At 37.5% G+C, this 15,000-nt stretch overlaps 2 protein-coding genes across 3 annotated transcripts; both read left to right on the top strand.

Annotated features, from left to right (window-relative positions):
* Positions 1-817: 817 nt before the first annotated feature.
* LOC131771069 (amine sulfotransferase-like) lies at positions 818-5,594 on the top strand. Of its 2 annotated transcripts, none has more exons than XM_059086827.2 (5): positions 818-925; positions 1,990-2,135; positions 2,989-3,363; positions 4,033-4,127; positions 4,795-5,594. In XM_059086827.2, exons 1-5 carry the CDS (start codon positions 906-908, stop codon positions 5,086-5,088), a joined length of 930 nt encoding a protein of 309 aa, XP_058942810.2. In that variant the 5' UTR covers positions 818-905; the 3' UTR covers positions 5,089-5,594. The 2 variants fall into 2 exon arrangements, with proteins under 2 accessions (XP_058942810.2, XP_058942809.2); XM_059086826.2 differs by having other exon boundaries at positions 826-925; positions 1,987-2,135; positions 4,795-5,583.
* Positions 5,595-11,707: 6,113 nt separating this feature from the next.
* LOC136280481 (amine sulfotransferase-like) lies at positions 11,708-14,968 on the top strand. Its single transcript, XM_066165748.1, has 4 exons — positions 11,708-11,854; positions 12,707-13,081; positions 13,751-13,845; positions 14,511-14,968. The coding sequence occupies exons 1-4, from the start codon at positions 11,710-11,712 to the stop codon at positions 14,802-14,804; spliced, it is 909 nt and encodes a 302-aa protein (XP_066021845.1). The 5' UTR covers positions 11,708-11,709; the 3' UTR covers positions 14,805-14,968.
* Positions 14,969-15,000: the final 32 nt, after the last annotated feature.

Consider the following 15,000-nt stretch of genomic DNA (forward strand, 5'->3'; position numbering starts at 1 on the left):
AAATGACTTTCTACTTTAATAAATTTTCATACCTTCCAAGTTAAGATCTGGTAAAACAAAAACAGGATAGACAGCATCAAAATTTTAATATTTTTGCTGAATGGCTTCCAATCCCAACACCAAGATAAGCTGAAATTGCATATACACAGAGTTCTTGCTTACATTGGGTACTAACATCGGAGTTATATACATTTCCTGTTAACAAAAGGGGATCCATTAGGTTGTATGCTAAGACAACACATAATATATATATTTATATATCTACATATACAGCCATTTTCAAAAACGTTGCAATTTGAAAACAATATATGTGAAATATATATACCTATATACCTCTATATACATCTCTTTATACTGTCATTCCCAATGACGAAGGTCTCCGGTCCCTCAGACGTTTTCTCGATCAACGCACTGTTGAGGAACCTAGCACTACTCCGTCTGGCCAGACTAGTACTAACACCTAATTACTTTTCATTCGGTGGCAACTACTTCAAACAAACTAATGGCGTAGCCATGGGAACCAAAATGGGTATTTCTTTGGTCAGAAGTTCATTTCAAACATAGTTTTCAAACCAATGACCAACCTGGAACTTTCAAAGCGCTGGCTCACGATGCCAAACTCGTCCTTTCATTCGTAACGTAGAGAAAATGTCGGGTCACCTCTCTCTTTATGTTTCCCAAATCCATTGATTAAAATTCCCTGAAAATTTGCAGCTACTCTTGTTATCATGAGTGTAGAAATGTCACGTATATTTCTGATGAAAAAATTAAAAAAATACTGACGGTGGCCCAGTAGAGTCTGGGTACTACCTTCTCATTGTCACACTAGTGCGTGATGTAGAACGCGCTGGTCTTCAGCAAAAGATTTGGTTAACCCTGAGCGAACTGGAAGAAACGCACTTTTTATGTTAACGAGCGAGGAAAGGTGAGAGCTCTTTAATGCTGTTCTAGCCATTTCAGTGATGAAAATTTGCTCTACACTTAGGGTTTCGAAATTTTCCATTCGTTTGAACGCTGAACTTGAGTCAAAAGTCTAAGTTATCGTTCCGAGAGGAAATCACAATGTAGATGTATCGATTTATGGCGTATCGTCGAGGATTGCTGTTTTATTCCAGTCTACTTTGAAATGTGAAATCGTAATGCTCACGAGTCGTCACGTAGCAGAGGAAATAGATCGCTGTAAGGTTGCATGTCCTAGTATCATATGTTACCGAAGTCCCCGTGTAGGTAATTGCAGGGAGAATTCAGTATCTTAAATGCATTTCGAGTTACGAAATGTAAAAAATGTGTATCATGATTATTCAGGGAGGAATGCTCTATGATTAATGGAACTAGTTGTTTGATTATCAGAATGACTTTTGGTTTTAAAAATTATAACATAACTGGGTAGTAAGGGTTAAGCGTTAGAAAAAATCGAAACACATAGAACCAACTTTGAAACTCGAATACAATGCACGCCGCCACCTTGGTTAGTGTGACGCGTTACGGTTTGTGACTGCAAACAAAATATCTGTTGTTTGAAGATAATGGTGACAACTACGTACTCTCGTTCGATGACAAATGGATTCCTGAACATGTGAATATTCGTCCTTCAGTAGATGTTCCCAGGGATTTCAGTTAGGGAATCTTTTAAGCGAAGGCAACTTTTTAATTTAAAAGAGTTTAAGACAATCCTTAAGACAAGATTAAGGTGTTGATTGCTAATAGGGCCCGAACTTGGTGTTTACTATGTATTGTTAACTTGCGAATAATTTGTGGTGATCACCTTTCAGTGCGTAATGTTAGGCAATTACCCAGGTAAATTTATCCAGTTGTCCACGTTATTTCGATTAGGTTAAGTTACGTTCATTCAAAACGTTTTTCTTTGCTTAAACACAACAAAGATCTTTGACGGTGTTTTATCAACAATTATTAACTGAGTTTTAAAACTGCCTGGAAGTTTTGTCTGACCATGTGTAATCTTTTTCCCTTGCGAACTCTTCAAAGAAGCATGGGTGACCGGATAAAACCGCTGAAATTTCTAAGAGACGTTCTCCTTCCACCGGAAATGGACGTAGAAAAAGAAATGGTGGACGTTCTTCCAAAACTGCCGGCCCGAAAGGAGGATATCTTTATTACGTCATATCCAAGATCAGGTTCGTTTACAAGTGACAGGGGTCTTTTCTCTAAAATGTGAAACTCACTGTAAATCAACAAATGATTTGTTTTGATGTCTTCAGTCCACTGGGCAGGGGACATAATTATGTTATTGGTTTGTACTTAATTGGTTCCTCTTCGTCACTATGACTACTCAGAGTAGTCCGAGTAGTCTTAACGGGACATGCATACGGCAACGACAGTAACAACGAAGGGCACAATAATGACATGGCAAAAAGGCTACGTTTGGGTTCAGTTGAGTTAGGAGCACAAAGTGATTGTGAAAGGAATTCCAGTTTGACTTGGGACGGAGTGAACCGTGAGAAAATACCTAGATCGCGGTTGGCCCGACCCCATTTCCCAAAGTTTTTTATCTCGTTCGCCATTTCTTTTTATCCCTTACGTCTATAAGACAGTTTTTTTGTTACAAGATTACAGAGTAACAAGAACGACGATGATACAAGCAACACTAAAAATAAATAAAAGTAACAACCAGAAAAATTGTAACGAGAGGAATATATGGCCGTTGCGCAAGCCAACCTTCTCGCATGGTGTAGGTTGGGCTCGCTGTAAATTATCAGTTATGTATACAGGACTTTTTTATCAGTACTTTTGAATTAAGTGAAATGATTCCCCACAAACGATTAAGCACTGACTCTCCAAGGTCCAGAAAATAAGCTCTTTGATAATTATTAGCCTCTCATCAATAGCAATGACTTATTTTTGTGTAATGCCTCCTCCTTTTAATAAAGACTGAAATGACGTCTCTGCCGCGATCCACACTTCTCCTTGCAAATGGCAAAATTGTACATTTTCTGAAACTTTGCAAGTTTCTGTTGTCTTTTTTCGCAGGTTCCACTTGGACTGAGGAAGTTGTGTGGCAGATTCTTCATGATGGTAAAATAGACGAGCGTCGATTGGATGAACGAATGCCTTTTGTGGAAGGGATTATTCTGCCTATTAAATCTTATCCCTATACTGTAACAGACCCCGAGTTCGCCAAGAAAATGTTTACCAGCTTCCCTGAGCCTCGCGTATTCAAAACTCATCTTCCTTATTGCTTCGTCCCTAAGGGCTCTGATGAAACTGTCAAGCCTCGATACATATATGTTGTGCGCAATCCCAAAGATGTGCTTGTGTCTATTTATCATCATCACCGCAACATGCCTTACTTAGTGGAAATTCCTTCCTGGGACGAGGCGTTCAAACGTTTTATCACAGGAGACTGTAAGTAACATTCCCTTAGCCATTCTTCATGAACAAGGGCTTTACGTCATTAAGACATATAGTAGGTATATTAGTTCTACAACTCAGTGAACATCCTTTGATAATAAATTTCAGAAGAGACAAACGTATGGCTAGTTCACTAACATAGCTTCCCGCAAGACGGTGGTAGAGAAAAAAACACAACAAGAGTGCCAAGGCTGACACGTTTGAGAGTTAAACAGGAAAAATTATAAAATAATTCAAATAGTACGCGCGCTCTGATTGGCCATAAAACCATTTTACATGAGCGTATCGTTCCTCTTTCATTAGTTTTTTTATAAAAGAAATGTAAAATGGTTTCCATGTTTACATAGCCTGATGTAAACACTTGGGAGGTTGGGAGAACACGAGATAAGCGTAGGAAACCACGACGCGAAGCTATCAAACAAACAAACGATGAAATCTCGGTTATGTCTGACTGTCTGATCGTCGATCGGAAAAGGCACCCATACCATCAACGAAACATAATATATCATAGTGAGCTCGCAGGTTTAGAGTCCACCAACGTATAAAACTTAAAGTAAATCAAGCTCTGGGAATGTAATATTTCTGAGGTCTGTTTGGATGAAGGAAATATAAATAGCAAATTGGTACGTTTTAATGAGAAGCTTTTCCTTGCCTACTTTGCAGTTACGTTTGGTTTGCACTTTGATCACATGTTAGGCTGGTGGGAACAAAGGGACGACCCTAACATTTTGATTCTTACTTATGAGGACAGAATAAAGGTAAGAAATCAAAGTAAACCATTTATGGATCTTAAAGCTCTTGTAGATGTATGATATAACCCTCTATTTAGCTTAAGGATTAAGGTTTTTTAGTATTTAATTCGCCAGGGCGTTAATCAGGCTATTTTCAAAGGCTTTGTGTATGACTTGCGGACGAAGGAAATAAATAGATACCAGAAAGAGAACTCGCGTAAACAGATTTCTTCAATTTTTTCGACAGTTTAAAAAAGTTTGAGTCTTAAACAATTCACAAGGATTTGCATGTATGCATGATAAGATTTTGTTTGTCGCCATGCAGCTTTTCCCTTTACAGTTCTTTAATATGTGAGCAACTAGACCATTTTGTCAAGGCATCAAGGCAACAATGTTTCAGTTAAACCGCTAAAACTAAACCCATCAAAATGAAAGTGACACTACGGGCTCGTCTTAAACACTAGAAAACCGTCACACTCAGGATGCGTTAAGGCCGACTGTACCTGTTTCAAGGGAAAGCTCCCGCGAGTTTCAAGATCCAAATAAATGCAAAGATAGCGACGTATAACTTTATTTTGACCAATCACATTGGAGATCTAGTAATTGGAGCAAACCCCAGCAAAAACCTGAACTTATTAGCGTCATTTTGCGAGATTCACAATAATAGTTTGTAATTGTAATGTTATTCTTTTAGGATCCAGCAGATGCTGTTGACAAGATAGCAAAGTTCCTTAGTAAAAAGATCTCCCCTGAAACACGTGACCTTATTGTCAGACAAACGTCCTTTGACGCCATGAAGAGCTCCAGTCATACCAACTTTACTTGGTTTGAAGGAATCAAGGGTGATGGCTTTTTTAGAAAGGGTCAAGTAGGAGGATGGAAAGATTACTTTACTGAAGAACAGAATGAATTGTTTGATAAGGTTTTCAGTGAAAGAGTTAGAGATGGTGAGACTGCAGCTAAATTAAGAGAACTGATGTCACTGTAGTGACCCGGAAATGAAACAGAAAGCATTTCGTAATAACAAATCGAAGAAGAAGACTTAATCTTAACTTGAAGAATTACCTAAGCTAGCGATTTTATTGTGAGTTTAAAGATAAAGGTTTACTGCAAAGGGAAACGTCTCGACTGAACTTATATGTCACTGAGTTATCTTACTCTCAAATAAACACTATCATAATAAAAAAAGGGACACCTGAGGTTGATAACTAGACTGGTGAGAGGAGAATGCGTATATATATATAAATATTATGAGAGGGAAAAAGGGACGCAACTGCATTTCCCGACAAGCCTGTTTCGTGAATCGCTTCACTCTTCAGGGGTTTAATGAAAGAATATTCATGTGACTATCGTGTATATACTAGGAAAATTTACATAATACGCGGTAAACTTAAAAACTTTAAAGTTCAGCTGTTGCGTAGCAACACTTTGCTTCTGTGTCGGCATGAAGATACGAGTTCGTTACGCTTATTTAGTGATGAGAGGTCGGGTCGGTAAATTATCAGGAATTTTTCTTTTAGGCAGAGGTTGCAACTTTTACTGGAGCTGTTGTAGGGAGAGTTAGATGATAAGACGCGCCAATAAATTGCCGAGCTCATCTTTTCACAAAATCTCAGTTTGAGGGTTTTGTTTCGCATATTTAAATCAACCCTTTATAAGAACATAGCACATAAGCAACGGTTTTTTCACTAAAACCTTTTTTTGATTGACACCCACTTTGACGCTATCGTCATGACCTGAAAACATGTAACTTTTTATCTCGACTCGACACAAAATTCCAATTTCTTCCCCACGATGTTTTAATTAAGACTCGCTAAAATAAAGTAGAAGTGCATGGAATTATAAAAACTTGTTGTGGTTTCGGCAAACTTCTAGAATATCTGGCCAACAAACTGCGTGCATTTTCGAAAATTCGACTTAACAAGAACATGGAACGGTCTCAAAAATAGGCGAAATTTATTCGGCCAACTTATGACTGCCGCGTGATTTGAGTCCATAAAAGCTTTTTTATGACTTGTGAAAAGACAAATCACCATTAAGTACAAAAAAAATATCCATCGTTATCTGGATAAACAGAGCCGCCTAAAGCAGACTCTCAACTCTAGACGACCTATTGTCTTTTTATCAGTCAATTAATGAGAAAGGGGTAAAGATTGAGGTTTATTCTAAATATTTCATGTTGTTCATTTAGAAACTGTTCATCTTAACAACATGTAACTTTTAATCTAATCTTTTTAATCTTTCGCCACGAGAACAGGCTTATATATTAAAAGGTCCCCTCTTTTGTGTTAATAAGTTATAAGTGCGCAAAAAGATCAAAGATAAAATATAATTTTCACAAAGAAAAAAAAAATTAATGAAATAAACCAGGTGGATTATTGATTGGTCAAAAAAACTTGTAGGAAAGAAGATCCTGAACAAGTAGCTAGCAATTCTCGCAACACTGATGGCACACGAATGTTAAATAGAATGGAATGGCTTTCAAAGCCTCAAATCCACTTTTTTTTTTTCGCAAGTCTCTGCTAAGAGAAAGCAATCAGATGGCTAGGAAACTTCCAGCGATGACGCTGAGCCTGACGATAGTGAAGAACTAGCTGAAGAGCATGCCTCGCAAACAGATGAGCAAATGTTCAAGAAAGCCAGTGTAGCTGTATAGTCCGAAATTGGATGTCTACAGCCTTTGCGAAATGGCATTTGAAAACAAACTTTCATATTTCGAGGTTAAGATGCTCAAGGCAATGTGCAAGCATTTTGAAATCCCATCTAAATCAAGAGACACCAAGTTTGGTTAAGAAACTATCACAAATGGTCGAAGATTGCTCATTCATGAAAGAGTAAAATTACGCAATGCAAGCTTCAAAACAATCATTTCGGTAAATTGAAATTCCTTAACTTTGACATTTGTGACGGTTTGGATTATTTGGGTTCTGGATTATGCGTGGTAGACCTTTAGGAAGGAATACTAGGGCGAAGTGAGAAAAATTAGAAGACTTTCAGAGATTTACATTTACTTTAGCTTTCTGAAACGCCAGGACTGAAGAATTGTACTGGGTGAAATATAAGTCCTTCTTCTTTGAGGTGGGGTTTGGGACTGCAAAAGGTTGTATGAAAAAAATTAATGGATGGAAAACGTACTCGTACACTTTTTGTTATGGGGACGAATTGCAGGAGAGAAAAAACATCCAAGTCTCGTACACACTGTAGTCTTTGGAACAATTCTACCTGGTTGATTTACTAAGCGTTCCGGTAAAATCTTTAATCGTAGACAATTACTTGAAAACTTGTGGTTTATAGACATTAACGAAGCATCAAGAAGGAACTTAAAAAACATAGCTCAGTGCGCCAATAGTTATTACTGACAAACCTGAGGTTGCGTGACACATTAGACAGCGCACAGAAGTCCTATCGTCTTAGAAAAACATCCTTCTGGTTTGTTTTGTGGGTTTTCATGAAATCATCATTTTATTTCTGGCGACTTCGAGAGAACTTGAGGTTTCATCAACTCAGAAGAAAGGACCTTAAGCTAAATTATCATTTGATTAAATGTTACATATAGGAATTTACAATCGGGTAACGCGAATACGAAAACTTCAACTTTGAAACTTAGTATTATTCCGAGTAAATCTGAATCTTGTCATAGCTATCCTGGCCTCTGAAGTTTTTACCCTTTCTCATTAATTGACTGATAAATAAAACAACAAGTCGTCGAGAGCTGAGAGTCAGCTGTCGGCGGCTCTGTTTTCCCAGACGAAGATGAAGATTTTTTTTTACTTAATGGTGATTTATCTTATCACACGTCATAAAAAGCTTTTATGGACTCAAATCACGCGGCAGTCATAAGCCGAATAAGTTGACTGAATAAATTTCGCTTATTTTTGAGACCGTTCCATGTTCTTGTTAAGTCGAATTTTCGAAAATGAGCGCAATTTGTTGGCCGGATATTCTAGACGTTCGCTAAAACCATAACAAGTTTTTATATTTCCATGAACTTCTACCCTATTTTGGCGAGTCTTAATAAAAACATCGTGGGGAAGAAACTGGACTTTTGCGCTGAGCCGAGATAGAGCTATTTTTGATAATCGGTGTTGATAGAAACGGGCGTTTGAGCGCTGGTGCGATTTACGCTCGGAAAAATATTATTTTGCCATAATTGAAAAAAACAAGGTGGTTTCGATTACTTTTGGACTAAGATAGATTCTCGGGCCAAGTTTAAAGAAGTCGATTTTTCGACCCGAAACGCACCGGACCGCTTTTAGAGATCCTGCGTCTTAAGAGGCACATTATCAAAAATAGCATAAATTGCCGAGCTCGTCTTTTCGCAAAATCTCAGTTTGAGGGTTTTGTTTCGTTTCGCACATTTATATTAACCCTTTATAAGAACAAAGCACATAAGTTTTATTTTTTTAACGGTTATTTTCACTAAAATTTGTTTTTTGTTTGACACCCACTTTGACGCTATCATCATGACAGCAACAATCAACAATCGATTCGGTAATGACATTTGTGACGGTCTGGATTATTTGGGTTCTGGATTATGCGTGATAGACCTTTAGGAAGGAATACTAGGGCGAAGTGAGAAAAATTAGAAGACTTTAAGAGATTTACATTTACTTTTAGCTTTCTGAAACGCCAGGACTGAAGAATTGTACTGGGTGAAATATAAGTACTTCTTTGAGGTGGGGTTTGGGACTGCCCAAGGTTGTTCGAAAAAAATTTGAAAACACTCTCATTTTTCAAGTTTAAGATACTCAGGGAAATGTGCAAGTATTTTGAAATCCCATCTAACTTAAGAGACACCAAAAGAGGTTTGGTGAAGAAACTATCACAAATGGTTGAAGATTGCTCATGCATGAAAGAATCATATGACGCAATGTAAGGTTTAAACAACTATTTTGGTAAATTGAAATTCCACAACTTCGTCAATGGTGTTATTTGCGACGGTTCGGATTATTTGGATACTGGATATTCTATCGCAAAAGATAGAACATGGTTCTATCTTCTGCGATCGTCTGCGATCACGATCGCAGGATCGCAGACGATCGCAGAAGTGTGTTTCCATAGTGATCGCAGACAATCGCAGAACTTTCTGGGATCTGCGATCTGCGATCGTTTGCGATCATATGGAAACCAGCCTTAAGGAAGGAACAGTCGGATGAGGTGAGAAAAATATGAAGACTTTAAAAGATTTAAATTCATTTGAGCTTTCTGAAATGCCAGGACCGAAAAAGGATACTGAATAAGATATGTCCTTCTTCTTTGAGATGGGGTTTGGGACTGCCTAAGGTTGTGTGAAAAAAAAATAAATTATAGAAAACTCATCCGTGCACTTTTAGGCCTAGGTGCGGGAACGAATGGCGTATACTCTGAAGTCTTTGGAATTATTCTACCGGGTTGATTTACTATGTGTTCTGGTCAAATCTTAAATCGTAGACGACTATTCGGAAATTTGTGGTTTTCGACGTGGACGAAGGATCAAGGAGGAACTTAAATAACATAGTTCAGTAAGCTAATGATTATTACTGACAAACCTGAAGTTGCGTGATACATGACTGAAGTTACCGAGTTATCAACACTACTTTGCGACCTGACGGCAGTACATAGGAGTCTTATCGTCCTAGAATAAAATCCACCTTGTTTTTTTGGGTTTTCATCCAATGTTTAATTTCTGGCAATTTTATGAGGTTTCGTAAATTCCAGAAAAAAGGACCTTAAGATAAATTAGTTCACGTGCTAAAATATTATCTGATTACATGTCACATACATCAACTGGAAAGGACTTCACTTTAAGTAATACGGATACGAAAACTTCGACTTTGAAACTTAGTGTTATTCTGAATAAACCTGAATCTTGTCATAGCTATCCTGCCTCTGAAGTTTTTTCCCTTCCTCGTTAATTGAGTGATAACCAAAACAGTAGGTCGCCTAGAGCCGAGAGTCAACTTTCGGCGGCTGTATTTTTCTAGATGAAGATTTTTCTAGATGAAGATTTTTCTAGATGAAGATTTTTCTAGATGAAGATTTTTCTAGATGAAGATTTTTCTTTATTTAATGATGTTTTATCCTATTGCGAGTCGTAAAAAAGCTTTTATGGACTCAAATCACTCGTCAAACATAAGTTGTATAAGTTTCGTTAATATTTTAGACCGCTCCATGTGCATTGTTAAGTCGAATTTTCGAAAATGCACGCAATTTGTTGGCTGGCTATTCTAGAAGTTCGCGAAACCACAACGTATTTTTATATTTCCATGCTCTTCTTCCCTATTTTAATCAGTCTAGATAAAAATATCCTGGTAAAGAAGTAGGAATTTTGCGCTGAGTCGAGATAAAAAGTTGCATATTTCCGGTCATGGCGGTAGCGTCAAAGTAGGTGTCAAACCAAAAACAAATTTGAAGTGAAAAAAACCGTTAAAAAAAACAAAATTTATGTGCTTTGTTATCATAAAGGGTTGATCTAAATATACAAAGCAAAAAAAAAAACCTTGAACCAAAATTTTGGGAAAAGACGAGCTCGGCAATTTGTGCCATTTTTGATATTCGGTGTTGTTCAAAGCTAGCGTTTGAGCGCTGAAGCGATTTTCGCTCAGAAAAAAAATTATTTTGCTATATTTGAAAAAACAATCCTCAAGTCAAGATTGTGGTGTTGATTGCTAGGCCCAAACTTGGTGTTTGTAATGTAGTGTTAACTTGCAAATAATTTATGGTGATCACCTTTCAGTACGTAATGTTATTTAAGTAGCAAAGTGAAAATTTTCAGTTGTCCACGTTATTTCGGTTAGTTAAGTAAGTAGTTCTGTATCTAGCGATTGAAGTTTTTTCACGTTCATTCAAAAAGTTTTTCTTTGCACACAACGAAGATCTTTGCATAAAAGTTTTTATTGTCTTATTACTTCAAGAATATTTTCACATAAACATGAAGTCTTTTTTGCTTTTATGATCATTGAAATAGTTTCTGACAGTGTTTTATCAACAAATCTTTACTTAACCCTTTAACTCCCAAGATCTCATTAGAGATTCTCCTTACTGTCTGGCATATAGTTCTTGTGATTTTAGTTTGGATAATTTGGTATTAGTTCAACCTAATTGATATTTTTCTTTACTCAACACATGTCTGCTTGTCGATGTATAGACATTGTGACGAGAAATTCTTTCTTGGTCACCTATGGGTGTGAAAGGGTTAAATTTTAAAACTGCCTTAACCCTTTAACTCCCAGGATCAGATTGTTAATTCTCCCCTTTAGCCGCTACACATTCCCTCGTAAACAAGTTACAAGAATTTGTTGTTAGATCGAGACAAGAACTTCTACCTGATAAGTTTGAGTATTCTTATTACCTGTTTGCTGTATAATGTATGGATATTAATAGGAGATGTTACATTTTAAATTCTTACAACATCGAGCAGACAAAAGATGAGAATACAGAAAAATATCAATATTTAGGGAATTATAACTTGATCCAATACCAATTTCTCCAATCTAACATCACGAGTCCTGTATGGCAGACAGTAAGGAGAATTACTAATGAGTTCTTGGGAGTTACAGAGTTAAAGGTTTGAGAGAAATTTTGTCTGACCATGTGTAATCTTTTTCCCTTGCGAACTCTTCAAAGAAGCATGGGTGACCGGATAAAACCGCTGAAATTACTAAGAGACGTTCTCCTTCCACCGGAAATGGACGTAGAAAAAGAAATGGTGGACGTTCTTCCAAAACTGCCGGCCCGAAAGGAGGATATCTTTATTACGTCATATCCAAGATCAGGTTCGTTTACAAGTGACAGGGGTCTTTTCTCTAAAATGTGAAACTCACTGTAAATCAACATATGATTTGTTTTGATGTCTTCAGTCCACTGGGCAGGGGACATAATTATGTTATTGGTTTGTATTTAATTGGTTCCTCTTCGTCACTATGACTATTCAGAGTAGTCCGAGTAGTCTTAACGGCACATGCATACGGCAACGACAGTAACAACGAAGGGCACAATAATGACATGGAAAAAAGGCTACGTTTGGGTTCAGTTGAGATAGGAGCACAAAGTGATTGTGAAAGGAATTCCAGTTTGACTTGGGACGGAGTGAACCGTGAGAAAATACCTAGATCGCGGTTGGCCCGACCCCATTTCCCAAAGTTTTTTTTCTCGTTCGCCATTTCGTTTTATCCCTTACGTCTATAAGACAGTTTTTTTTTACAAGATTACAGAGTAACAAGAACGACGATGATACAAGCAACACTAAAAATAAATGAAAGTAACAACCAGAAAAATTGTAACGAGAGGAATATATGGCCGTTGCGCAAGCCAACCTTCTCGCATGGCATAGGTTGAGCTCGCTGTAAATTATCAGTTATGTATACAGGGCTTTTTTATCAGTACTTTTGAATTAAGTGAAATGATTCCCCACAAACGATTAAGCACTGACTCTCCAAGGTGCAGAAAATAAGCTCTTTGATAATTATTAGCCTCTCATCAATAGCAATGACTTATTTTTGTGTAATGCCTCCTCCTTTTAATAAAGACTGAAATGACGTCTCTGCCGCGATCCACACTTCTCCTTGCAAATGGCAGAATTGTACATTTTCTGGAACTTTGCAAGTTTCTGTTGTCTTTTTTCGCAGGCTCCACTTGGACTGAGGAAGTTGTGTGGCAGATTCTTCATGATGGTAAAATAGACGAGCGTCGATTGGATGAACGAATGCCTTTTGTGGAAGGGATTATTCTGCCTATTAAATCTTATCCCTATACTGTAACAGACCCCGAGTCCGCCAAGAAAATGTTTACCAGCTTCCCTGAGCCTCGCGTATTCAAAACTCATCTTCCTTATTGCTTCGTCCCTAAGGGTTCTGATGAGGCTGACAAGCCTCGATACATATATGTTGTGCGCAATCCCAAAGATGTGCTTGTGTCTATTTATCATCATCACCGCAACATGCCTTATTTAGTGGAAATTCCTTCCTGGGACGAGGCGTTCAAACGTTTTATCACAGGAGACTGTAAGTAACATTCCCTTAGCCATTCTTCATGAACAAGGGCTTTACGTCATTAAGACATATAGTAGGTATATTGGTTCTACAACTCAGTGAACATCCTTTGATAATAAATTTCAGAAGAGACAAACGTATGGCTAGTTCACTAACATAGCTTCCCGCAAGACGGTGGTAGAGAAAAAAACACAACAAGAGTGCCAAGGCTGACACGTTTGAGAGTTAAACAGGAAAAATTATAAAATAATTCAAATAGTACGCGCGCTCTGATTGGCCATAAAACCATTTTACATGAGCGTATCGTTCCTCTTTCATTAGTTATTTTATAAAAGAAATGTAAAATGGTTTCCGTGTTTACATAGCCTGATGTAAACACTTGGGAGGTTGGGAGAACACGAGATAAGCGTAGGAAACCACGACGCGAAGCTATCAAACAAACAAACGATGAAATCTCGGTTATGTCTGACTGTCTGATCGTCGATTGGAAAAGGCACCCATACCATCAACGAAACATAACATATCATAGTGAGCTCGCAGGTTTAGAGTCCACCAACGTATAAAACTTAAAGTAAATCAAGCTCTGGGAATGTAATATTTCTGAGGTCTGTTTGGATGAAGGAAATATAAATAGCAAATTGGTACGTTTTAATGAGAAGCTTTTCCTTGCCTACTTTGTAGTTACGTTTGGTTTGCACTTTGATCACGTGTTAGGCTGGTGGGAACAAAGGGACGACCCTAACATTTTGATTCTTACTTATGAGGACAGAATAAAGGTAAGAAATCAAAGTAAACCATTTATGGATCTTAAAGCTCTTGTAGATGTATGATATAACCCTCTATTTAGCTTAAGGATTAAGGTTTTTTAGTATTTAATTCGCCAGGGCGTTAATCAGGCTATTTTCAAAGGCTTTGTGTATGACTTGCGGACGAAGGAAATAAATAGATACCAGAAAGAGAACTCGCGTAAACAGATTTCTTCAATTTTTTCGACAGTTTAAAAAAGTTTGAGTCTTTAACAATTCACAAGGATTTGCATGTATGCATGATAAGATTTTGTTTGTCGCCATGCAGCTTTTCCCCTTACGGTTCTTTAATATGTGAGCAACTAGACCATTTTGTGAAGGTATCAAGGCAACAATGTTTCAGTTAAACCGCTGAAACTAAACCCACCAAAATGAAAGTGACACTACGGGCTCGTCTTAAACACTAGAAAACCGTCACACTCAGGATGCGTAGGGGCCGACTGTACCTGTTTCAAGGGAAAGCTCCCGCGAGTTTCAAGATCCAAATAAATGCAAAGATAGCAACGTATAACTTTATTTTGACCAATCACATTGGAGATCCAGTAATTGGAGCAAACCACAGAAAAACCTGAACTTATTAGCTTCATTTTGCGAGATTCACAATAATAGTTTGCTATAAAATGTTATTCTTTTAGGATCCAGCAGATGCTGTTGACAAGATAGCAAAGTTCCTTAGTAAAAAGATCTCCCCTGAAACACGTGACCTTATTGTCAGACAAACGTCCTTTGACGCGATGAAGAGCTCCAGTCACACCAACTTTACTTGGTTTGAAGGAATCAAGGGTAATGGCTTTTTTAGAAAGGGTCAAGTAGGAGGATGGAAAGATTACTTTACTGAAGAACAGAATGAATTGTTTGATAAGGTTTTCAGTGAAAGAGTTGGAGATGGTGAGACTGCAGCTAAATTAAGAGAACTGATGTCACTGTAGTGACCCGGAAATGAAACAGAAAGCATTTCGTAATAACAAATTGAAGAAGAAGACTTAATCTTAACTTGAAGAATTACCTAAGCTAGCGATTTTATTGTGAGTTTAAAGATGAAGTTTACGGCAAAGGGAAACGTCTCGACTGAACTTATATGTCACTGAGTTATCTTACTTAATCTCAAATAAATACTATCATAAT

Source organism: Pocillopora verrucosa, chromosome 4, assembly GCF_036669915.1.
Source record: "Pocillopora verrucosa isolate sample1 chromosome 4, ASM3666991v2, whole genome shotgun sequence".
Lineage (NCBI taxonomy): Eukaryota > Metazoa > Cnidaria > Anthozoa > Scleractinia > Pocilloporidae > Pocillopora > Pocillopora verrucosa.

Excerpts from the sequence above, each read along its gene's own strand:
- LOC131771069 (XM_059086826.2), top strand. The coding sequence starts at position 906 with ATGTTAACGAGCGAGGAAAG. Across the intron at positions 926-1,986 it reads ATGTTAACGAGCGAGGAAAG|AAGCATGGGTGACCGGATAA; the intron begins GTGAGAGCTCTT and ends AACTCTTCAAAG. Across the intron at positions 2,136-2,988 it reads TACGTCATATCCAAGATCAG|GTTCCACTTGGACTGAGGAA; the intron begins GTTCGTTTACAA and ends CTTTTTTCGCAG.
- LOC136280481 (XM_066165748.1), top strand. The coding sequence starts at position 11,710 with ATGGGTGACCGGATAAAACCGCTGAAATTACTAAGAGACGTTCTCCTT. Across the intron at positions 13,082-13,750 it reads ACGTTTTATCACAGGAGACT|TTACGTTTGGTTTGCACTTT; the intron begins GTAAGTAACATT and ends CCTACTTTGTAG. Across the intron at positions 13,846-14,510 it reads CTTATGAGGACAGAATAAAG|GATCCAGCAGATGCTGTTGA; the intron begins GTAAGAAATCAA and ends TTATTCTTTTAG.